Consider the following 25867-nt stretch of genomic DNA (forward strand, 5'->3'; position numbering starts at 1 on the left):
CAAACATATTTTAGTTTATTTACTGATGCACAGTGAGCCCATGTTTTCTAATTTTCATTTTCATTTTCATTCATGTAAAATGATTATGTACTTTGAGGTGTCCCAATGTAGGGAAGCAATGAACTTGGCTGAGGGAAACATCTCTCTCTAAGTTCGGTTTAATTTCCTATATCGGGACATCTCAGGGTCACTTGCCAACAAAAATTGATTGATTGATTGATTGATTGATTGATATGCTCTGAAAATAAATGTTTTCTCCCCACACTATTTCTTTATGTCTCAGACTGTTATGTGGAACAGACTGGCAACAGAGACATTACCAGCTGATTGGTGCTATTCAGCTTGTCATCGCAGAGAAGACGGGATTCTTGGTTTGGTATTTTAATATTTGGAACAATTTCCAGTCTATACACACAATGATTTCAAACATCTGGCATCATTTCAAGGACATCTGCGTCAGAGCTGTACTTTTAATCCGCCCATTCCAGCCTGTCCCCATTAACCCGACACCCCCGAGACAAATGTCCACATGCAGACTACACAGTATCAGTTGTATGTCAGCAGTTTGATCATTGTCTCCTTCTGTCTGTATGAGATCACCTATAATTTCTGGGGGTTAATCAGAGTATCACCTTTTAAATCTCTGACCCAGTTCCCTGACATGACTCTTACATCAGAGTTATGGCCAAAATGTACTCATGTGGTAGATTTTTTGGTGTTAAAACAGATGCTGTTAGTTGAAACGTGCTTTGTAACATTCTGGTTATGAGATGAATTTTGTTCACATCTCCTGTAATGTGGCCTCAAACCTTCGGGGTGAGAGTGAGGGGATGTACGCTGCTGACTCATGTGTTGGCTTGAGAAAGGGGTAAGAAAGTGCTTTTTTCCATTTGTTTCTGTGAATGTAGGGTGGATTTATAAAACGCAGTTAGAATGTATTTATTAATTACATTTAAAGTACAAAGACATTTGCACAGTATTTGCTCCTCATTTTTGCGGTTCACACGGCAGGGCTTACACAAATACAGTCGTAAAGCGTCATGTAGCTCTGTGATTGTTTTGCTTGGACAGCTGAGTCATCTGCTGAAAAGGCTTTAATGATGATGGCAATGCAACACATGGCGACAACATGGAGGCGCTGAGCGTCTCCTAAAACAAGTGGGCCATCTATTCTTGCCTGTAAAGATCATGGTGTGGAAGAATCACTCTACTCTGGCACCACATTAGCACTTTAAATGCAGAGGCAAGCGGGTCAGACTGCGAGGCTGCAGATCATATACGTGTATCAACATTCTGCTGCTTCTATTTCAATCTCTAACTCTCCCTGCACGCAGTCGTTCATCCTATAGAGTGTAAGCTATATAGGAGACAATAAGTCCTTAGACATCCGGTTAAATATTTTAGGATTAATGTGGAAAGCAGCTATCATAGATTAAAAAAAAAGTTTTAATATTTCACTCTTGCCTTGTCATTAATATATTTCACTACACATTCACATCAAATGCATTCAGAAGCCACAGAGAAAAAGAAAAATACATATAGAGTAACTACATTTTGGCGCAGAAAACCAGCATGTCTTAATGTCCATCTACACAACCACAAACCAGAGAGCGGAGGAAGGGTTAGGAAGCGTTTAAATCTCGCTGACGCTCTCTTCTCACTGTAGCTATTTAGTGTGATAATGGCGTTTGATACACAGGACACAAACACCATTGTCACACTCCACAGCTCTAGAGGACGGACGGATGGATGGATGGATGGATGGATGGATGGACTGCTCATGTGAAATGATGGACGGAAGACCTGTAAAAATAATGGGACAAGAGAATTGAGCAATACATGGAATTAACAAAGAGAAATGAGAAGAGAGAGAAAGAGACAGAGAGAGAAAGTTAGGGAAAGGTAGAGAGAGATAAGACTGATCAGTTACAAATGTTGAGTAATCTAAGGGGCTGAGTTTGCCGTCTGGTATTTCAGGACAAACCGTTCATGACTGCCAGTTGAAATGATACTCGGCTGTGGTGTAAGATTCTCCCCAAAGGCCCACCCACACAAAGATCTTTATTTTTTGCTCCCAGAGAAAAAAAAAAACCCTGGACACTGTAGAAAAACACAGGGGGAAAAAAACATCACCTGGAACCAAACTGAACTAACTAATGTAAATATGCAGGCTGGTCAGTGCAGCCATTCCTTTTCCAGCCGAGTGTGGGGACGGCTGCAGCTGTGCATGCATGTGTGTTGAGAGAGAGAGACAGGGAGAAAGAGAGTGAAAGAGAAAGAGCGCAATTGTGTGCGATCCCTTACTCATTCTCCATGCTTGGCAATAACGCCTCAGTTTCTGTAAAATGTAATTGGATAGCAGAGCAGCTCCAAATTGCTGTTTTTCTACACTGAATACATTAAGTACAATTTCCACTTTCAGCCAGTTTATGTGACATAAATGTTCTGAACAGAGCATGGCACAACATTGTTTTAACTGCTGAAACGGTTAGTACAAATTACCATGGTTAATGAATTATTTGTGACACAAAAAAAAAATGGCTGTAATTTCAGGATGTTGTCCAAAGGATTAAGGCCTGTGCAAGGCCAAGCACCAACTCACTTTGTAGACTTTGTAGACTTTTGTAGGTAGCTGGCTCCTCTTTTCCTCATTCATTCTTTGACACCCAGTGGTTACTCCCCTGCTGTCCTCGCTGCTATACACTTTTTTCTGTTCCTTCCTCCTCGGCTCCAAGGTATCTTTGCCTCCATGTCTTTCCTTGCTATACAGTAAAGTCCAGTGGTAGCGTGTCCGGAGCTACGTCGACGGGTGTCTGGAGATCCATGGTGCAACTGGGTTTGGTGCTGTCCGGTACAGGCCCTTTATGTAGACAGAGGGGGGTTTGGACAAACAGCCAGTTCCCCATCAGTGATAAGCTACAGGGGAAGTATTGATCGACCCTGACCAGAGGTAGAGGGTGGAGGAGAAGGGGGGCACCAAAAAACTGCCCTGGTGAGGCAACAGGGCCGTCAAATAAGGGTTTCCAAAGTCATTGTGGGCTGAAATAACACACAGAGGGCCAAAATGTCTGCCAGGCGCACAAGCACTTGCAAACTAAAAGTCAGTGTAACAGCCAAAGAATCTATCAAGTTAGTGCAAGGTGCATTTTTGTCATTTGTATATCATTATTGGCCCGTCGAAAGGAAGTAAAACTTAATTATGAAGCCTTTTTTCCCCCTGCTGTCAAAATGTAATTCCAACTGCACCAGCTCTCTCCACCCAAAATAAGATGGATGCCATTTCCCCAAGAATACATGTGACTCTCCGACTTAATGCTAAAATCTAACAGATCATAACAGACTATATCATTCCCTAGAGGACACACAGTACCTTTGCACCATCTTAACCATCTTAAATGTGACAAATCCTAAGCAACCCAAGTCTGATGTAAGTTAATATGAGCCATATTAATAATACTGGTGACTTTCCATTGTATGTTATGGGTATTGTAGTTGAATAATAACTATTTACTCTGTTCTGACCACTTCAGTTTCTACACAGTGTGTTTCTGGTAGAAGAACAATATTCCTGAATGTTTCCAAATTCCCATCATCCTCTGCCGGTTTTGCCTATAGCTCAAATTTCCTGTCAGGGTTTCGGTCAGGTCAATGTTCTGACGTAACCATAGAAACCAGAGGCCTGCGAGAGCCTGACGGACTGTAAATAGCCCCGATTAGTCGAAGCGTCAGGCCTCGCTTTTACCAGAACTGTTATCTTTCAAATGAAAGTTAACTTTGGTGTTTGTACCTCATTCTTTTGCGTGCATAAACAAAGAATATTTCAAAACAGAATAAGACTCAGGTGCATGTACATGTGGCAGGTCGCTTACATTCATGTTTACAGTCGCAAGTACTTTGTGACATTTTTTTGAATCAGTTGGAGTGTTGTAGTAGGTGGAACTGGAGAGGAGTTGGCTCTTGGTTTGTTTGTGACCAGATCGAGGGTAAGGGGGCTTGATAAAATGTCCCCGGACTGGCAGGGTGGCTTTTATTTGCTTGTCCTTGGAGCTGATAACTCCTAGATTGCCTGTGTGAATGAACTGAGGTCCCTTCACCACACCACGTGCACAAAGACAGAAAGACAGAGAGAGAGAGAATCGTGCGTTAAGCCTTATTAAGTCCTCGTAACTCATGAACAGGTCCCGAGTCAAAATTTACTGTTTTGATCTCTTATTAGCGGCCAGTGTTTCAAATTAACATCCGCTACAAACACTGTCATACTTGCACTGGATAGCTGTTTTCAGTTTGTCTATGTACATCGTATCGATCTCTATCAAATAAACCATAAATAAATAAATAAATAATAAAAATTTTGCCCCTAAAAGTGATTTTGCATTTTATTAATGCTTTTGTCAGCAAGGGTTTGGAAAATATGCAGAGATTGGCTCAAATATTCCATCTCATGTGGATGAATGACAAGAATACATTTCTCTGCATTGCAAGGTCTATAAAGTGGGGTTTAAAAAAAAAAAAAAAAAAAAAAAAAAAAAACAGCACATGCCCATCTGGGAAGTATAATTTATTCAAATATCTGGTGACCTCATGTTGAAGAGGCTGTTAATGTTTAGGCCTCGACGAAAACAAGCAGCGTTCACATCTTTAAAGATCACTCCAGCATTTCTGTGAATTTTAAGTAATCCTCAAAATGTTTCAGAGAAATACTGAGCGATCATGTGCATATTAGGGTTGGCTATTTTAAGTCTAATTGAACAGAACAGCTTAACTATCAGTATGTTATGCCAGCTTTGTGTGGTTTTATACACATTTGCAGTGTAATTTTATGTAATGTGTGTAGCTCTCCTGCATCAGATGTCTTGGAAGATTGCCTTTTTGGTGGCCTCTGTTAAAAATAAAACATATACATAATTAAGTTAGTATAAAAATAATAATAACAATAATAAAATTTAAGATCTTTGTGATTGCAAGATCAGACAGATTTTGGTCAGAATGCTGCTCTAGTGCAGGGGAATTGTGGACTTTGGGATATTTGTAACCCTGGCTTGATCCAATGTATTGAAAGGATGAATCCTGCTGCAATTAAAGAGTCCGTGATTTCAGTGCCGAGTTTGTAACGAGACATTATGGATATGTGGTTATAAGACTGACAGACAATCCTAACAACCAGTTTCCAATCTGGCTTTATCTGTATGTATAAGTTGTCATGGATCTTCTGATATTCTACTGCCTCTGGTGTGACAGATCAAGGTTTAAAGCCAAGAAACTCAAACAGCAGTTTTGAGAAGTTGCATTTTTATTTGACTGAAGTTAAATGAACCACAAAGAGTTGCAGTAGAGTGGTGGGATCTTTAACAAAAGTGATATTTTCCTGCCATTAATAAAAAAGAGAGAGAGGAAACCCCCTAAAAAAGAAGAAAATCTATACTGAGTCTGTTTGGGTGGTGGGTCACAGAGGGAAGCCATACGAGGGAAGGGGGCGGGGGGAGAAAGAGACAACAAAAAGAGAGGAACAGAATACTAAAGGGTGTGAAGTCTCTGCTTCACATCTGTTAACTTTTTCTACCTTAGCAGCAGCCCAGATTTACAGACTATTTATATTGCACCAGGTAAGTGCTCTGAATGGAAAAAAAAAAAAAAAAAAAACATAATCACATTCAAGTTAATGATAAAAGACATACAACAGGCGACATGACCTCAGAGTGATCTATAAAGTGCCCTTTAGGTTCAATGGTGTTAGAAAAAGGAGAGAAAAACATAAACATAAAAAAAAAAACAAAAGTTTTTTTGTAAGAAACATGCTGCTTTATATTCAGTGGCAATCACAGCTTTTCTCTCAAACACACACACGCACACACACAGCTTCATTTTAGTGTTGTTGATCATTAATACTTCTGTTAGATGTAATACATACATATATTTATATATCATGAAAGAAATTTAAAATGTTTTCCAAGAATTTACAGCATTATGAACAGGGAATAGGCATGAGAATATTAATATGATCAATGTGATGCAAACGTCTCAGAGAAACTATCCCCATTTAACTTTTCCCTTCCCGAACCTTGAGACCAAGAGGGAGATTACACTTCCAATTACTATGTAATCAAAGCAAACACAAGATACGATTTCATGCCGCTTTCATAGCACTACGATAAAAACCAGTTTATTCAACACATGTTCTATCACCGTAACAAATGATATGGATTAATCTTTTCCCAAATTAGCCAGATTTACACTTCACACATCATACATAATTGTCAAAATAGTAAACAACATTGTTCATCAGTACAAATACGTTGACTATTTTCCTGTAAGAATTATACCAATGATTAAAAAGACAAAACTAAAAAACAAAAACAAAAAAAAAAAGACTTCCTATTCCTTTTTGACTGGCAAAAGAAGACTATAAAACCGTCTGTGGGGATGACTTCCTACCCCATCCTCCAATCCATCCCAGTGGATAAAAAATTACTCTACAAAAAGGCTGCAGTGGCGATCACTGATCACACGACAGAGATGAGGCTCTATGGAAGGAAGGGTGTGGCCGAGTTCCTGATCTGTGGTTGGCTAGCATTCCTAAGGTAATCTGGTGTTGGTATAAGGGTTTGAGAGAACCGTGGTCATAGTGCCATTGCAGTATGTTAGAGAAATAGTGCATGTAGGAGCCAGATTAAGGCCATGCTAAGACCCTTACACAGAAGGGCACTGAAATACTGCGCTATATAGTGTACATAAAAGGAGCTATTGAAATGCATTAGTGTTTTCCAGCACTGTAGATTTTCACAGGATAAGGGAAGAGGGGAAAGAAACGGCATATAGGGGGGCCAGTTCTTATCATTCATCGCTCATGCCTGTGTAGTAATACGATTCAGCATTCTGTGGTGCAACTCAACCCCCCCCCCGCCCACCCCAACCCCACCCCCTTTCCCCATCCAAGCCCTGCCCCAGCACCTTTAAGGAGTGACCGACTCACACAGAAAAGAGAAAGGACGTAGGCATATTGGCTCGACAAGTCACTGTACAGTCTCAAACCACCATGCAGTGGAGGTGGCTCACAGTCAGGCATACAGTACAACATGCTTGCACAGAACTGCTACGGCCACTGTAAAAAAACGGCAGTTTGTTTGACATCCCTGTGGCTTTATTTATATGTTTTACTTATTTATTTATTCGTTTGATTTTTTTTTTTCCTCTTTTGTTACTGTGGTTTGGATGCAGTCGGGGGGTTTCACAGTTTAGTCGACCCCCTCGAAGCCCTGGGCGTTCTCCACGGCCATGAGCAGCTTCTCTCTCAGGTCCTCAAATGAGTCGTAGGTGGGCAGATCCAGGCGATTGAAACTGGGAGGACAAAATATTTCATCAGACACGTGAGGAAAAGGTTTCCGAGCATGCCACTTTGTAAATCATAGATAATGTCAACCCTCATTTTTAAAGGAATACTGCACCGTTTTGGGCAAAATACTCTTTTTCCAACTTTCCCAGACTGAGACAAGATGTTCGATACTATTTGCATTTCTGTACGTCCAGTGGTTCGGTTTCTATGGGTAGCATTTTGCATTAGCTTAGCGTAAAGACTGAAGGTACAGGAAGATCCAGCACAAATTCACTTCTCCTAAAAAGACTCTTATTCTTTCTTTTCTTTTTTTTGAAATTCCAGGATGCGTGTCAAGTACACGATACAGTATGTAAATAAGACAGCTTCTGAGTTATTGTATGGTTTATTTTTTCACTTTGACAGAGGTAGGCTAATGACTCCCATAGACTCCAAGTCTTTATGCTAAGCTAACACAAAATGCTACCCATAAGACGTACAGAGGTGAAAATGGTATTGAACATCTTGCGTCAGTCTGGGTAAGATGGAAAAAGGCTAGTTTGCCCAAACTGTTGGGAGTAATCCTGTAAGTGTTTGGCTGTGGTGCGATAAGAATAACTCTTTTGGCTTTCTTAATAATTAAAAAGCATGATGTGTATGTTTCTGAGCCAGAGTGTATATCAATTTTGGCTTAAAGTTGAAAGAGAAAGAAATTTAAGACATTTTGGCTACTTGTGTGTGTGCTGAACAATTATTTGCATCCTTGGTCTAGGTTTAATGATTGATGAGTTTTTAACTGACCAATAAATAAATGAAGAAAGAAAAATAAAGAGGCTACAGCATGCAGTGCTGCAAACGTAATCCTTGTGCTGTGTTAAAAAATGTCAGTCAGATGTCATCTTAATCTTAAAAAAAAAAAAAAAGTCCACAAGCTACATACCATGTGTGAGCTCTTGGCAACTTATCTGGCGTTCCCCACTGCTCGATGGTGAACAGCTGAGGCCCGTTGGAGCCTAGGACAGATAGGAGACGATGGAAATGATGAGGATGTTGACATGAAGAGGACAGACTTGCTTTTCGACAAATCACCTCTGGGTTCATTCCCTACTCTCAGCTGTGAGACTTTTCAGAGGACCAACATCCACAGGGTGACGGAGCACCAGCCCACCACTGCGATTCACAAATCTCATCTCATTTTTTATCATGGTAATACAAAACCTCTTCAAATGGTGGAAAAGAGAATGAAGTACATTTGGGTGAATACTGCATAGTACTTTTTGCACCTGGCCAAATTATTTCTAGATACATAACAAGTTTTTTCTGTTTGTTTTTCCTCTCTGGAGCCTGTAGAAACAAGCCTCAAATGAAATATGGATGAAATGACCTCTCTTTTCTTTGTTCTTTATTTTTTTCACCCTTATCCTTAAGTGATATGATCTTGCTTTTTTTGTTTGTTTGTTTTACTGATTTTTATCTTCCTCTGGTATTTCATTCATATCCCATACATGTATCTGTGAATACTATAAAAGTATTTAATTCCTGTAATAGAAACACCATTAACTGAATTTTTACTTGGAAAATGATAGTGACCATACCTGTTATAGTCTTGCTGTGAAAACTAAGCGAAGTAAATAAAAGAAAGTTCAATTTAATTGGTGACTAAACATACCATAGAGCTCGGCAAAGCCATTCATGGGAACTCTGGACGTTCCTGTGACAAACTGAAGAAGACGGATTCTCTTCTCAGCGTCCATCAGCAGGACCACCTGAGGACACAGAGAAGATCAAATTTGTCACCAACCAATCAGCAGGATTTCACATTTCCTGCTCAACTAAGTAAACCTGGAGGAAAATCCTGTTGCTTCAACAAATATGACCTTCATTTTCACTGCCACCTAGTTAATTTCACTGAAAAACTGGCCCAAAAAATAAAAATAAAAAAATAATAAATAAAAATAATGCGATGCACTCTCATTTCCATGACGACAGCAGTGAAAGGAGAGAGGCCGTGCAGATGTTTTGTGATCTACGCTCCGTCTGTGACAGAAAAAACAAACGTGTATGGACAAACAGAAGCTGTCTGAACCTGTTCACTCACTCAGCAGCCCGTATGACACCGCTGCATGTTTGTATGTGTAAGCGTGTGTGCATGCACATATTCTGCCTTGTGTGTGTGTGTGTGTGTGTGTGTGTGTGTGTTGAAGTCAGCTCAAGACAGTTGATAACCGGGTTAAGTACTACGATGGGTGCTTTCATCAGAGCAAACAAGCTCGTTCTTCCAAACAGACTTTGATCTTCAAAAGCTGGGCAAGCAAACCTGTCACAGGCAGGATGGCAGCCCGATCAATCAATTCCACATTTCAGCATACTGTTTCCATGACATACTGCCACATGGTTCTGAATGTTTTTTTGTTTTTTTTTAATACAATATACAGGGTTTGTGCACATTAAAAAAAAAGCTTTACCATTTCTGCTCTTTACAGAGACAGGCATGTGTTAAAAAGCAATTCTTATTTCTTACTCTATAGTCCTTAATTGAAACTAAACCAAGGGGTCTCACAATACCATGACTCTAAACAAAAATACATCTGAGATTTTCACAGGCTGTTGCCTCAATAACTTTGTGAATACAGTCATTTGATTTATATGACCAGTACTGACTGATGATGTAGGGAACCCACAGTGAGTTGCTATTAGATTCCAAGGTTTCATGTGTGAATCGTGTGCCCTAATTCCCACTTTCATTGATGAAACGCAAACCCACAAAAATGTCATTTAATTTAATTATATATGTTCAATTGCTCTTAAGGCCTTATCTAAGAATTCAATACACATTAAAGACAAACTTGAGACTTTAATGACCTTTAAAGACAGGCTGGAGGGAGACAGGCCGGACGGGGCACAGAGAGGGCATGACATGCAGCAAAAGGGCCCTGGCCAGATTCAAACCCAGGACGCCACAGCTAAATTAGCCTCAGTAGTAAGAGGGACAACACTACATGGTGAGCCACCAGTATGCCCCCGAGACATTTTAAGATTTTCTAAGGATCCATGAAGCCTTTAAAGAAATACTGGAAATAGGCTTGACAAATATTCCAGTGGGCCATCTTGATGAAATTTACACAACAGCACAAATATTTGCCGTGGCAGTTTCTAAGGTGCTGTTTTTTGCAGAACAAGATCTGACTAATAGGTGGATAAATAACATCACTCAAACTACTGCAGGCCTTACTTTTGTTGATGTAAAGGCATTTCTTTCTCTGATGTTTACATTCTCTTGTGCTGCTGTGCTGAACTGAACTTCTCCTAAGGGCCAATAAAGGTACGTCTTGTCTTTTAGGAGACCTTAGCCCTCATTTATTCTTATATCATGCAAAGTTGTCACAATTTTATATACCACATATTTAATGGCAAAATGACACAGACAAAAATTGCACAAATGCCACAACAGGCTAAATGTGCATTTGTGTGTGAGCTTGTGTGTTTTTTGCATGTGTTGTGTTTACACGCCTAACAGCCTTACCTTCCAGAACCACTGGATGACAGGGTGGTTGGGACAGTAGCCGTTCTTATAAACAGTGTGCTGTCTCCAGTCGTTGACATCCACGTCACCCAGACCACACATGAGCAGCTACACACAGACAGACAGAGGGTCAAGGTGAGGACATGAAAAAAGTACAGTACAAAAAGCAGTGCTTCTTTCCATTTCAGACAGTACTAGCAATCAGAGATTAAAGGAACACATTAAGAATGAATCGTGAGCTCCATACCTCCAGCTCGTTTTCATCGAAGATCTTGATCAGATCAATGACAATGAGCTCGGTGAAGCCCTGATGGTCAAACAGTAAGGAAATCAAATCAATTCATCATTCTCAGTAGGTATTATCAAAAAATGACTATTCAAGCAAAACACTTAAAGAAGAATATACTAAATGTTTGAGCAGATAGTTTCAAAAGCTGTAAATATTCAGTACAAAAGCTGAACTCTGACTCTGACTCTATGACTGAATCAACACATGCAAGTCTGTGGTCATACTGCCCCCAAGTGACAAATGATATTGCTGCACAAACCTCCAAAAAGGCGTTCATCTGCTTCTGAACCCGATTGACAAACCTCCACTGGATTACCAGGCTATTGGAGAAAAAAAAATCATCAAGATTTGTACAGATAAACAGCGCTTGTTAAACGTTTGATAACATAGTTTTCTCATGGAAAGGACACACACACACACAAACCACTGTTGCTACAGTGACATAAAAGGATGAGCCAGTGTCAACCACAAAGTCAATAGTTGGCAATACATGTAAAAAAAAAAAAAAAAAAAAAAAAAAAAAAAACACTTTTTTCAGCGAATCTTAGTTTCATTAATATTGCTCATGTAAAGCAGCCATTTCGAGGCAGTCTTGTTGCAGACACATGGCAAAGCATAAATTCATGTGTGTGTAGGAGCTTGGCTGTTCATATCATTAGCTGGTTATAGCCAGTTATTCTCATTCTCTCTCTCCTGCAGCATGCCGATCCACACAGTTGTCTAACACTGGCCTGACCCTCAGTCCAGCAAAAAAGGAGCTGAGGTAAAAAGACAAACGTGTGCTGTTCTTACTCGATGTATTCCTTTTTGTTGTCGTTGGTGACCACCATGTCGGAGCCACTTGGTTTTAGGTCCACCTGGTAGGTCTGTGAAAGCGATACACAACGAAATCACAAAGTCACAACACTCCAGAAAAGTCTGTTTTTATGAGGACCATAACATTAACTTATTTTGCTGCACTTAAAAAAAACACGGGTGTTAGTCAGCGTTAAGTGACTGATGTGAGGCCTGAGCACCTGTCCGAAGTTGTCCTCGTCGATACAGAACCGCAGGTCCAGCTCAGTGGGGTCGTTCTCCAGAATCCACTTGAGGGAGTTGTAGTACTCACTGTCCTGCAGGGAGACGGTCCAGAACAGAGTGAGACACCAAGAGAACGTACTGAAAACATCTATTAGCTTTGTTTGTTGCTTTTTATTTTCGTGTTTTGCTATGTTGTTCAGGTTCTTTCCTCTGTCCTATTTTTTCCCTGTTGTATCTTTCAGTAACACAGAAGGTGCACATCAGAGCAGGCCCATGTTTCTCGCACATAGATAACAGTTCGCTTGTTCAGTTTGTTGGGATTATTTGTTCTTTGAAAAAAAAAAAAAAAGATTCAATTTTAGTGTTTACAAAGGCAAGAGCTCCTCAAGGTCAAACTTGCAAAGCATGCCGATTGAGCCAGCTTGAGCTGGATTATGACTGATTTTTTAGGCTTACTCAGTTCATGAACTCATTCATAGACACGGCTGCACCTTTCCTAAGACAAGCCAAAAGAATGAGGCATTACTGCAATAAGGCAAAACTTTAAAACACCACGGTCCTTTGGTGTATGAATGATACAAGTTTAGTCCAGTAGCTTCCACAAAAAGGTAAATATGTACACTAAAAATTTACATTGACTCATCAATACTGAGGAAAAAAAGATTACATTGATTTTACATTGATTTTAAAATATAAAAAGTAGAACCAATGCAAATGAGCTTGGTTTAATATTGGAAAGACATTTTATTTAAGTTATTTTTGAGTCACCTTTATTAATTACAACATACTGAAATTAGAATTAATTTAATTTACTGCAAAATCATTATGTGTTGATTTCATTTGATGTGTTGAGTTGATAATTGCTCTCTCATTTTACAGGGTTTTGTCACTGATGCTAAATCGCAGTATAACAAGCTGTGCAGCCAATCACGTGCTAGCTCACCCTACTTTTGACTCTATTCACATCCCCTTTATTTCAAAACAGGAGCACACAGTAATCCAAGATAAACACATCCAAGTTTGACAAATCAATCTGCCACCTGCATTCGAGGAGCCAAGTTAGCTGGAAGAGGATTAACCAGATAGTTTGAACTGTCTGACATTAAACTCGCCTGGAGTAATTTAACGATACACAAGGCACTGGACCCAGACGGACTGACTTCATGTAACAGAAATGTAAGAAATTCATAAAATACAGATTCCATCACATGCCCAAGCGATTTGATAAATCACCTACTGATCTGGTGTTCTTACCACAGACTCCATGTCTTTGAGAGAGATCTGTTTTCCCAGCATCATTTTGTAGAATGGTCGAATGAAAAAACCTGGGCACAAACACAAAAACAGACTCATTACAATACGGTACCTACAATATGATGCAATGTCTTCCCATGTTTTTAAACAGCTGTGGGCCCAGCATGCTAGAAAGCACTGGTCCAGTAGTTAGAGTAGTATATCATCTCACTACAAACAACTCCATGAACAAAACAATGAACCACAACCATTATAGCACCAACCTCTATTAGCATCTAGATAGTGAAGACACTGTACAAGGCCATGGTGTTCTCACACATGTAAAACTTAAAGTCATTTATGATAGCTGCTAAATGACGTCTACAACATTAATAATTCAAAACAGTTCTCAGTGCTTTACATTTTGAACCACAGGGCAGACTCCACAGCAGCAGCTTACCATCCAACAGTTTCCCGTGAAACACGGCCATTCCTGCAACCCGTCCAATAAACTTGAAGTAGGAGAGGTGGTCTTCGTTGCACAGGCCAGAGTTGGGATTGATCTGGAGAGTGTAGTTATCTCTGGAGAGAGAAGAGAGGGAGGCACACTTACTGTCTTGGTTTCATTTCAGTTATTTCATTATTTGCACTTAGCGCTGGCAGTGATGTCCTGCTGCAAAAGCATTAATGCAGTGTATGACTGGGATTATTTCCCTTCACCATTCTATTCATATACTGGTATACAGTATAGGAGTAATGACAGTGCCTGCACTGCCCTGGTTGTTTACTGGACAGGCTGACATGCCAATCATGAGACACCCAATGAACTGCTTGACCTTTGACTGAATCTGCTCCTACAGACCCACTACAACCTTTTATTTTCCTTAGCTGAGTGTGAGTGTTACATAACAATCACCAAGTACTACAAAGTATTACCAAGTGTTCTGGGCAAGGATATATCTTTAAATTTGTTCTACTTCCCATGGCAACCAGCCACTGCACAACCCCCAGAGACACTATCATTATTTTAAAACAGCTTAAACATTCCAATTGACATTTATTAGATTATATAATGCTTCATTTTTCTCAGTAAAACTTTTGTCATAAGGTGACCTAAAAAGAATGGTTAATGATAAAACTTAACTTATACAAAGACTTTGTATGTTACCAGAAGAGCACAAGTGGAGAGCAAGGCTGGGCACTACCTTCTCATCGGTATTTGTTGTATAAAATATTAAATAATAGACGATAAAAGTAGGTGTGATGATCAGTCTGTGTGGTAAGGGTTTTAATCACATAATTCATGTTTTTTTTACTAAATCTAACTTCATAATTGTACTACTGTGTTTATCAATTTCCTTGCCTCTTCTTCAGCTTCATTTTAATAATTAGATTTTTGCTACTTTCATCCCTCTTTGCAAACACAAGAGAGAATCTGCCACTGCATGGGAAATCTCAATCATAAAACCGCTGGCTAATGACGGCAGTGCCGAGAACAGCATGAAAGTAGAACAGAAAAGAAAGACTCTCTCATTACTGTAAGACTGGTAGCGGAAAACATCCGTACGTTTTCAGGATGGCCGATTGAATGAGAGGAAAAGGAAATGCTAATCAAAGTAAAAAGGAAGCTATATGACTGCTCTGGAAGGGAAAGAATAAGGCGGCCCTGCCCCAAACATGTACTTACTCTATATGGAAAAAACCCAACCAACAATATGAGTAAAGAGGGATGGGTCATGGCTCCAAACTCAACAGCAAGGTCCAACACCACATACATCAACACATTCCTCTACACAACTCTATCAGACCAAGCGATACAAAAGTTATTCTTCAATCAGTAAAAATGGCCAAAATGAACCATCAAACTTCACAAACTGTGCAGCTAAGCAGATTTTTTTTTTTTTAACTCAACTCTGCAATCTTCAGACAGCTGTGCACCTATCTTCCATAGCAGAGAAGAAACCTGATGGCATAATTGAAGAATGTTGGCCAACAGGGGGTGCCACAAATAATTTTTTGCCTCTACCTGTAATATTGTTAGAGCTATAGCTGCAAGATAAACTTTTAGCTTCAGAGACAGCTCTGTTCACTCAAAGCACACATGAATGCAAGGACAAACTTACGTGGCAGAGTATTCGAACAGCCCATAGTAAGGATTGAACATCTCCTTGGACAAAAGGAAGAACCACTCTCTGGCCACACCGCCATAGTCCAATCCCTTCTCTGACTCAAACTCAATCCACAGCCGTGCCTTCAGAATATCTGGTCTCTTCAGGGACATGATACGACGGTACGACTCCTCGAAGATGTTGTTCCTGTGTAGCTTCATCTCAAACCGGTTGGGAATGTCCGCCTGGACAAGATCACAGAAACACAGAAAATTTTATTTTAAACATGCACCAACGGGGCTAATCAGAGAGAAATTAATCCTACCAGGGGATTTATTTTATTCAAAAGGATGACAGCTATTTTCAAGCACATTGGGAACAGTGTCAATGTCAGTTTGTATATTGCAATTCATTCTTCACCCGAGATTTTCTTTGCACATTATGAACCTGATTCCAAGAGCAGCGGCGTGTTATTCCACACCATACCTGAGAAGTGTTAATTAGGAAGAAATGTACTGAAACATGCCGCTAATTGAGTCAGGAAATGTCCAGACAGTGCATTAATAATGCATTACCTTTTGTACTGTCAAGTATTATGATTAAGAATGCAGTTAGACTAGATTAGATTAGATTAGATTGACTTTATTGTCCACCTTAGTGGAAATTTGTCTTTGGCCTCTCCAAGGCATCAAATCACACACAAACAGATCGACAAGCAAATCATTAAGACACTCCACAACATATAGTATGATGACAAGGAAATAATTTTTGCAAATGAAAATGAAACAGCAGCAGGGGATAAGAGTGTCACAACCCACAAAGAATAAGTGACGGTCACATCATATTCAGTGCTTGTATGGCATGTGGAATAAAAGATTTCTTATAAATGTGCCGGTCTGCCTTTGGAACCCTGAATCTGCGGCCAGATGGGAGCAGTTCAAACTCTGAATTTAAAGGGTGTGAAGCATCTTCAGATATCTGTCTGGCCTTCCTGACTACTGCTTTGTCAAACACTTCACAGAGTTGCTGTTGTGGCTTCCCAACCACTTTCCCTGCAGTATTAACAATTTTGGAGAGCCTATTTTTATGCCTCACACTCAAATTGCCACACCAAGCAGCTATGTTGAATTGTAAAATACTTTCTACCAGGCCTTTGTATGCCATTTCCAGAATGTGTTGAGTGACACCAAATCTTTAGTTTCCTTATTAGCAGAAAAAAAATGCAAGAAAAGCTGAGCGTGAATGAGAAAAGTATGATTTAAAAACACATCTTACTGGTTTCTTCAATTTCTTCCTGAAGTAGTCATATTTCTGTTTGAACTCTCTGGAGTAGGGGACAGCCTGCACAAGGAAACAAACAACATGCACGAGTCAAATACCAGCAAGTTCAAGGACAGAGACAGCAACGAGTGCCAAAACCTGTAAGAATGACTTTAATGTGAAAGTTTTAACCCTTATGTTTAACCCTGAACTACAGACGGTATAAGCGCCCTTGCAAATATTTCCACAGAGGGACAGCAGTATCTGAAGTGGCACACAAAGTGGCATGAAGGTGTTGGCATGTTAAGTGACAACAGCAGAGACAAAGTGACTTATCTTTGTTCTGTAAAGACATCAGTGATGACACACACTAAGGATGATGATGGTGTGTGGCAGATAGTACTACAGTGCTAATAGAGGGACTAGTTGTTTCCATGTAGTAGCACAGTTGTGACAGAGTATCTCTAGAGTAGCTGGGCGGTGAGGGCAAACTACTCACAGGTCCTGTGATAGCTGGACTCTGCAGACGGGGGTCCTCCCACTGGGTGTTCTTTGTGTCTGGGTGAAATGAACACACATTATTTTTGGCACGATTAGGATTCACTTAAGGTTATTAAATGATCTGCTCAAGTGGACGCTGCATCAGTAAGATCTGGGTGATATTGACAAAATCAAATATGACAATATTTTAGACTGTGGATGTTTTCCCACCTTTGTGAAAAGAAAATTCTGAAAATTAGGGAGGCTCATTAGTAATCAGGAATGTGTAATCCATATTTAGTAGTAAGAGATGTGGACAAAGTGAGGATATAGAAGGTATTTTACTACACGAGAATGTAATGCAGTAACTGTAATGCAGCCTTTAAAAATCAGGAAAAGACAACATTTAAGTTACATCACAATACTGTGATAACCAAAATCCCAGATGATATCTGGTCTCATATCTTGGTATCAATATTACTGCCTAATCCTACAAACACCATGCATTTGTCAAACCAACCCTCTCTAGACATATTTCTCATATATATCTATTTCTCATATTCTCACATTTCTCTCTATCCTGATTAATATTCATCCTTGTAAGTGATACTGCCCCATTACGTCCAGCACTCACACAATGAATTTTCAGTGATAGTATCTACGCATTGTTTTCCATGCTCAGTGAATGTTCAGATACCTGAGCCATAGTCAGGTGCACAAAAGCTGAGGTATGGATCTCAGCAGCGTGTGCTGAGTCCATTAGACGGGTTCAGTTAACATCCACACAATGATAGACCTGTTCTTTAATGGATGACATCAAGCCAACCTACTATCTGTCCAACGTGAAATTCCCTGATTTTTACCTTAACTTGCTAAGACTACAATGTTGAATTTCCATAACCTGATGTAACAAGATGTTTTCTGTCTTTGACCTAAATTTTAAGCACACTTCAGTTTCAGAGGTTTTTTTATTATTATTATTATTATTATTACTTTGTTTTATACTGAGGAGGAGATGAATGTGACAAATGACACAAATCCATGTTATTCCATGACTTGTCCTGAGAATTTAACTCTCTCCTCACACTCTCTGTCTGGAATAGACTTTTCAACATTTCATGTCTCTCCAGAAATCTTATGAAGTCTGGATACGCTTTCCTTTCACTCAGAGTAGAGATTTGTGGCTGTGCTGGACCCTGTGCACTGCAGGGGAACTAATTTGAACGATTAAAGAAAAAAGACAAATGAGACACTCAAAAAAATACAAGCATTGACAGAGCTGCCTTACTGTGGTCAATGTAGAAGGTGCGTCCATCTGTGTGAACTCTTTCCTCCCATCCAGGCTACAAAGAAACATGACAGGAGTCAGTTAAATCACACAATTACTGCTGGGTGGCAAATGACCAGGCCATGCTCAAATAGTAATGTAAATCCATCTACTTTATAATTTTTTAAAAAATGTATGCTCGATTGAACTTGACTGATTGTCACCGGAATTGCATTTCCATCCACAATTTGAATTTATTCACAGAAAAACGTGAATGGAAACACTGGAATTTTGCAAAAACTTTGCAAAATTTCATTTTTTACACTTGGCTGAGGTGCAATAAAGGATGATGGAAACAGTTTATTTACAGAGACACAGCAAAAACGTCTCAATTTGAAAACAAACATGCTGGTGCCTACAATATAACAAAGCCATGTCCACTTGTGTGAGGACTCATTCTTCCAAGACCAAGAAAATCCTCAACTTTCTCCAGCTACTGAACTGTTTGGTAGCCCAACTTTGATTTCATAATAGCCTATAGTTGGGTGCTTTTCAAATTCACTGACATAATATAGTGTGTTTGAAGGAAATGCGCACTGATCCGCATTTTCTTTTGCCAAGTAAAAAAAAAAAATGCACAAAACCTGGATGGAAACATAGCTTAAGAGTGCGTAGCGTAGTTCAATCAAACACCACAGAGGATTTTCTCTCCTATTTGAGCCAGGACTGAGACAACAGCAAGGCAGGGATACAACCACAACATACAGGTTAAGTACTACTACCAGTTTAAGACGGTACACCACCACTGACACAGTAAGCACTTAGTACAGTGTCACAGACCACACACACTCATACAGCACCAGCAGTCAGGCATTGAATAAGTTAGACTGAGAGTAAAGGGGTGGTGAGAGGAACTGAGTCTGACACTCTGTCAAACAAGGTGTGCATGTGTGTGTGCAGTGTGTGTGTTTTGACTGTATGCTGCAAACTGCAAAACTGGAGACCAGAGAGAAAAGGAGGCAAAGGGAGTCCACAAACATGCAGCATACAGCAAGTTTCTTCCTCTTACAATACATATCAGCTGCTTTTGTTTTTCTTTAAGCCTCCATCTCTCCCTCCTTTCCTCTCTGTCTCTCTCTCTCTCTCTGCCCCACCCTCACCCGCTCTTTTCCTCTTCCCCTCCATCCTGCTTGACTCTCCATTTTTCTATAGCCAGTGTCAAATGCACAGTATGTCTCCCTTGTTGCACTATCTTGACCCGACTCATCTATCTGTGCCTCAGACACTGGTACAGACACAGACAGTGTGCTGTCTGAGGGTTCCCAGGAGGAGGGTGGCAGGGGCTCCGAATGTTAAAAAGGTGCTGTGGTCGAGGAAAGGGGCACAGAGAGAGGAGGAGAGGTGGGGGATAATACAGATGAAAGGGAAGGGAGAGATACAGTCCATCCATGCCGGTCATGAAAGAAGGAGAGAGAGAGAAAAAGAGAGAGAGAGAGAGAGAAAAGTGCAAGGCTGTCTGCAGGCATTTGACCAAACCAGACCAGACCAGACAGGTAGGTAGGCAGGCAGAGGGAGGGAGGCACCAACCAACCTCCTCTGGTAGGTTCTGCCAAACAGACATGGCCAGGTGTAGAAGAAGTAGCGTACATAAGATCCCCAAGAATGTAGAGAGAAAAGAGAGAGAGAGATAATAGAGAAAGAGAAAGGGAGAGAAGGAAAGAAAGAAAGAAAACACACACACATGCACACACCACACAAGCCTGTGAGATGCGCAAACCCATGAAGCTTTGGTTATTCAAAACCTATCAAAGATATGGTTTGGTCTACTTGTTCGGACTTTTGTCTGATTCCAGTGCACAATATTATCAGCGGATAGATACTCGCCGGATCCAAATCAGGGATTTTCAGAGCCCCCATACCCCACTAATTCACACCCACCAATCACTGTCTCCCTCCTTATCGCCTCTTTTCTAATAGGATGAAAACGAAAGCCATGTTCTGTCTAACAGCGTCTAACAGGATATTTTATCCTTTTTTTATTCTCAATGTCAAAACTGGTGCATTCCCGCTCTTCAAAGCAAGCATAAATTGACCACTGATCAAACTAAGCAACTAAACAAACTGTATATTTAAAAAGAAATGGAACTACATTATTTATATAAGAATATATAAGAATCACTGATTGTGCAACAAGTTCAGTGAAACCCTTTTCCTCACTGAAAGATCTATCTTGGTACATATATAACACAGCTGAGATAACCCAAACAGATCAATATGATAAACAGCTCATAAGAGTGATCTTGGGGATTGTGCTTGTTAGCAAGTCAATAGTATTTAGCTTGTTAAGGGGGTCCCTGAAGTTTTTCTGTAATGTGATCTGTGGGCCAAAGCTTAGGTATGTAGTTGGTCTGCGGTTAACTGTACTCACAGGAAGAGGGCCAAGGTCACCAGGCTCCATTGAGTTCTTATTCCTCATATGAACTGGATACTTCAACCGGGGATCCTCCTGGTCACCAAAGGAGAGAGGCAGGGCGGTTAGATGTGGAACAGAGAGAGTAAAGAGGACACAATTTAGGTGAAGAAAGAGTTTAAGAAACAAAACTGACTAAGAAATCAAAGCAAAAATAACAGCTGGTTAGGAGGCAGCACTCGCTTTTCAATATAATCGAATCCCCCCAGTTCACTTAGTCTGAAGGAGGCTAGAATCAATACCATTTCTTGACAATGGTAGATGATTCAATTTGGGTTTCCTAAGAGGCCTGCTGGTGCTTGCTCACATGAGGTCTGAATCCTCTTATGGACCTGAGGGCAACATTCACTTTCACACCACCAGATGTCAGTGTAAGATTCCAGGAGATCAACACAAACAACTGCCCTGGATATTTTGTAAGGTCCATTCAGTAGGTCAAACTGTTCACATTCAAACACAGAAACAAATAATTACATTACAGGTCTATGCTTATGTCAAAAACTTTGTCCTACAACCTAAAAGACACAAACTGGAACACAGTCCAGCTACCGCAGAGAGCCAGCTCACCCAGGTGGTGGTCCTACTGTTGTGGTCGATGAAGAAGGGTCGCCCATTGGGGGCTATCCTCATCTCCCAGCCAGGGGGCAAGAAGCTCTGCTGGGGCTTATGCTGAGACTTGGGGGAGCTGTAGGGGGATGGCTGGGGAGACTGGGGGTTGGAAAACGTGTCTTTCACAGCCCTCCGCACTTGGATGTTGTTTGCTCCCTGATGCCAAAATAGAAAAAAAATATAGTGCAATATTATTGGTCCTGTGAGATGAAACGGAGAAGGTGAGAAGGCAAAGTAAAATTAAAGTAGTAATCCAATATGGATGACTCAGGGTATGATGCAAGTAATGACCTGCACCTTCAACCACAAGGGACAATAACAACAAAGAAACCACTCTACATGTCCGAAGCCTTTCCTAGAATCCTCATGAATTTTCCAATTGTTTTTTTTTTTTTTTTTCCAAAACAAAGTAAAAACTGTTCTCCCCACCAGGGTGACGGAGATCCAGGAAAAAAAATGGACCTCAATTCACAATTACCTAAACAGCACAGCACAATGCCACTGGTCCAGGAACTGCGTATCTACAGGAAATTGTCCTTTTCTGGCATCTAAGAGTTTCTAAAGCAACACTGTGGAGAGTCAACCAGTCCAGGCTAATGAGCGTTCCTTCAGCACACTGTTCTTCTAACACTAATTATAACCCTGTCCATTAGCTGATCTGATTTTTAATGAGAAAAGACCCTGTTAATTAATCTACAGACCTCTTGAATCCTCTCTCTGCTCTGGACTTTGTAATTACAACAATCTAGAGTGAGAATTTCGCTTCCATTTTTTTCACTGTCATATTACCATACACACACACACACACACACTTCTTAATTAAACCTCCTTCCAGGCTGTTCCCTTGGCGGTAATACAGGCCCTTCCCTGTTCATTTCCTTGCTGTTAAGTGCAGCAAGTGCAGACAACAAGAGACTGTACTTTTTTATATACAAAGGATTAATCTTAATTAGCCATGTTTGTACTGTATATTCATAACACTGCACCATTTCTAATTGAAATTAAATGATCTTTTGCACTGAGGATAAATGCCTTAATCAAAAGTTTCATAAGTTCTCTAAACTGCCAACTGATGGAAGCACGTGAACACACACAAATCCATTTGACAAGGACCCAAATACTCACATAAACATCCCCAATACACACACACACACAGTGATGAGTGTATAAAATCTGATATGTGCAACAGCTGCTAAACTCGCCTCATCACTGTGTGATGCAAGATTTTAACACCATCCCGACTCCAAACTGGAGGCCCAGGGCTTTATTCCCAAATGGTGTTTGCATAATCTAACGCAACCTTGAAAAATAAAGAAAGGGAACTTTGCCCATCTATCTTCCCTGCTTGTTTAAGATAAAAGAGCAGCACAAAGGAGAGGTTTAACAGTACCAAAGCATCTTGTAGTTGGATCATTCTTCCGCTTGCTAATCAGACTGCTCCTTGGTAGTAGTTTGAGGCAACATTCAGACAGTCAGTAAAAAGTGGCCGAGATCTGATTGTAGCCTAGATCAAATGCGACACAGGTCTGAAGTTTTATGCCAGTGTGAACATCAATTAAAACACACTGAATCTGAAATTTTCCAATTCTGACTTGGGCCACTTGATATGTCCTAAATCAGATATGGATCAGATTCCTGCTGATGTGGCGGCTGTGTGAACACTCAAATCAGTTCAGTTCATCAATTTATGAGTTTTTTATCCCCACTGAGCATGCTCACATGAGCGTCATTATTCATTCATTATCAGCAGTGGCAGTTAAAACAAAATATGGGCAATAGCAACAACAACTACAGGGAGACAAATTTAATAAATATACAGGATATATGAAATATATGCTTCAGACTAATCCCTTTTTCCCTTCTTGCCCTAAATCTGAACAGCTGACGGACTACCACCACAGCAAAGTATTCAAGAAACGAATGCCTGCACCAGTATTTCATTAATTGTGATGATGGATTGTGATGCCCATGCTATTTTTTGTTGCTCAGGAGCGTGCTTGTTGTAGATGTGCACATGTGGGATCATGGCAGAGATCTGTCCACATGGGCCCCACACAAAAAAACCCCCAAAAGAAAACAAAAACAAACAACAACAACAAAAAAATAAATCAGAATTAGGTCACTTTCAACCGCTGTGTGAACGAAGCCACAGAGTCTAACAAGAGGTCAGTATGGATGCAATATCACTTGCAAATTGATCCCTCTGTCAGTGTAGAGAGATGAACGTTTACCCACAGCATCATGTCATCAACATATCATCCACCTCGGCGCTGACCAGTAATCACGGCGCTTGACCAATGGCAAGGTAGTATTTATCCAGTCATGGAGCCATAAGTGACTAATTCAAAAACAGAAAATCAACAACATACAATTTGTGCCATCATGGTCAGCAAGCCCGGATAAATAATTACAGACCGAATAGATTAGACATCGGACCAGGTGGCTTGATCACTTACTTGGCAAATATGACAATACCAGGTTATTGTAATAAGGAATATAGAATGGATATTTTTAAAATTAGCCTAATTTTTTATGACGGTCATAGCATTTGCTGTTTTTTGGTGTTGCTGACTTTTTTGCCATTTCAGAGAGGTACATTTCTGTTTTTAATAGCACGAAAAAGAGCTTTGCCTGTCAATGTTTATGTTTGACTTTTTTTTTTCTCTCTCTCTCTTTTCAGATGTGATTTGGACATGCCAAGGCTTGTTTTGGCAAATTACAAACATCACTTGGTTGGGACTGTAATTTTATTGGAATTGTTATGTGTGATAATATAGCTGTCATTTTGCAATAACAAAATCATTCATCAGTGGTAAAAGCTCACAAATTTGGAATTATTAGATCGGTGTTCTCTTGTTACGGGTATCAGTGTAAAAACACTGTGCTGCAGACTGAAATGCCGATTATGCCAAGACTGCATACATTTCACAGTGAAATCATCCTGGTGACACACAAAACCAGGGTAAAACACAGACCATTTCATGTGACTAATCATTATTTAACTGCAGTGTGCATTAGTCTTCAGTCATCAGCTCATTCGCAACGCCAGCTGAGAGAAAGAGCAGTGATTGGAAAGAAAAATCACCCTCGTAATGGAGAGATGATAATGAGAGATGAGAAGAAAAGGCCGGCTGAATTAACATTTCCATATAGATGGTAATGACGAGCAGAGAGGAGAAGCAGCATCAAGACCAGAATTGACCTGAGAGAGGGAGGGGTAAAATAAGAAAAATGATAATGTTAAATAGAAAAACTGAGGATTAGACGATGTATTTGAGGATCATGCTTTGGTCGCCTTTAGAAAGGACTGGAAATGATGATATGGTGAAGAAAAGAAAAAGTATTTAGGTGGATGAAGGAAGGGAGGAGACAGAGGAAACTGGTCCTTGGACAGTGAAAAGAAGAAACTGTATGGAAATCGTGGAGCGGGACGGTACAGGTGCCTGGTTCTCACCTCCAAGGGGGTAGAGAGGGTGACAGTAGGGGAGCTGAGGCTACGGGGTCGTCGGACCTGGGGCTCATGGAGATGGTTGTTGGAGGCTGAGGAGGAGGTGGAGGGGGTGGAGGAGGCTGCCATGGCCGAGGCCCCTCCTGATGCTGCTGCTGAGGTGCTGGCTCCATCTTCAGTCAGCTGTCAGTGAAAACAACACTCTTGAGGTTAAGGGAGTTTGGGTAAGGCGAGTGATGCTGTTGCCAAAACAAAACTTGTCCCATCGCAAGCCATGCTGTCCAGGATGCTTGTTTGCACGGTATGGATGCAAGGTTGTGCGCTTTCCTAAAATCCCACAAGCAGGAGTCAGTGGGGACCCCAATAATCATTTTTCTAGATTAAAGCAAAGACAACTGATGCTGTTTCCAAATAACGAGGAGGGAGAAGGGTTTTGGGTCAATCATGTAATGTTCAGAGGAAATGCAGTCTGCATTAGAGTTAAAATGGCATGACTGTAAATATTGCATTTCATTGTTATGGAGACCATCTGAGAGCAACCTGTTCTTTTGAGTATTAATGAGAAGCGGATGGGAAGCATAGAGTGTATGATGACAGACATGGCATCAACAAGTAAAACAGTGCTCAGATAAAAGAAGAAAAATAAGGGCAGATTTTAAAAAAGGAGAGAGTTCAGCGTTAAACATACTGCGCTATGCCTAGAGACCTAGGCTCAGTCCCATGTGGCAGACTCTCTCTCCCAGCCCAGGCTGTGCAGAGCTGCCTTACGTCCACATAGAGAGACAGGAGACGACAAGCAGAGAAAGAGAGCAGAAATGGGGAAAGTGAGAGGGAAAGTGCTGGTTGCAATC

The 25867-nt window shown here is 40.5% G+C and overlaps 1 protein-coding gene across 6 annotated transcripts in view; it reads right to left on the reverse strand.

The window, feature by feature from the left end:
• Nucleotides 1–5272: 5272 nt before the first annotated feature.
• Nucleotides 5273–25867, reverse strand: part of nedd4l (NEDD4 like E3 ubiquitin protein ligase) — a 59567-nt gene continuing 38972 nt past the window's right edge. For 3 of the 6 annotated variants that reach the window (XM_030064898.1, XM_030064899.1, XM_030064897.1), the window contains 17 exons: nt 25023–25199; nt 21527–21724; nt 20918–20995; nt 18511–18565; nt 17242–17300; nt 16758–16823; nt 15498–15727; nt 13835–13956; nt 13396–13466; nt 12138–12233; nt 11914–11987; nt 11381–11441; nt 11080–11139; nt 10833–10940; nt 8979–9075; nt 8250–8322; nt 7233–7335 (listed from right to left, as the gene is read on the reverse strand). In XM_030064898.1, coding sequence (XP_029920758.1) covers nt 7233–7335; nt 8250–8322; nt 8979–9075; nt 10833–10940; nt 11080–11139; nt 11381–11441; nt 11914–11987; nt 12138–12233; nt 13396–13466; nt 13835–13956; nt 15498–15727; nt 16758–16823; nt 17242–17300; nt 18511–18565; nt 20918–20995; nt 21527–21724; nt 25023–25199 — 1728 coding nt within the window. Of the gene's footprint in view, nt 7336–8249; nt 8323–8978; nt 9076–10832; nt 10941–11079; nt 11140–11380; nt 11442–11913; nt 11988–12137; nt 12234–13395; nt 13467–13834; nt 13957–15497; nt 15728–16757; nt 16824–17241; nt 17301–18510; nt 18566–20917; nt 20996–21526; nt 21725–25022; nt 25200–25867 lie in introns of all 6 variants that reach the window. The other 3 variants (XM_030064901.1, XM_030064896.1, XM_030064900.1) reach the window with 2 other exon arrangements.

This window comes from Myripristis murdjan, chromosome 12, assembly GCF_902150065.1.
Source record: "Myripristis murdjan chromosome 12, fMyrMur1.1, whole genome shotgun sequence".
NCBI classification, from domain to species: Eukaryota; Metazoa; Chordata; class Actinopteri; order Holocentriformes; family Holocentridae; genus Myripristis; species Myripristis murdjan.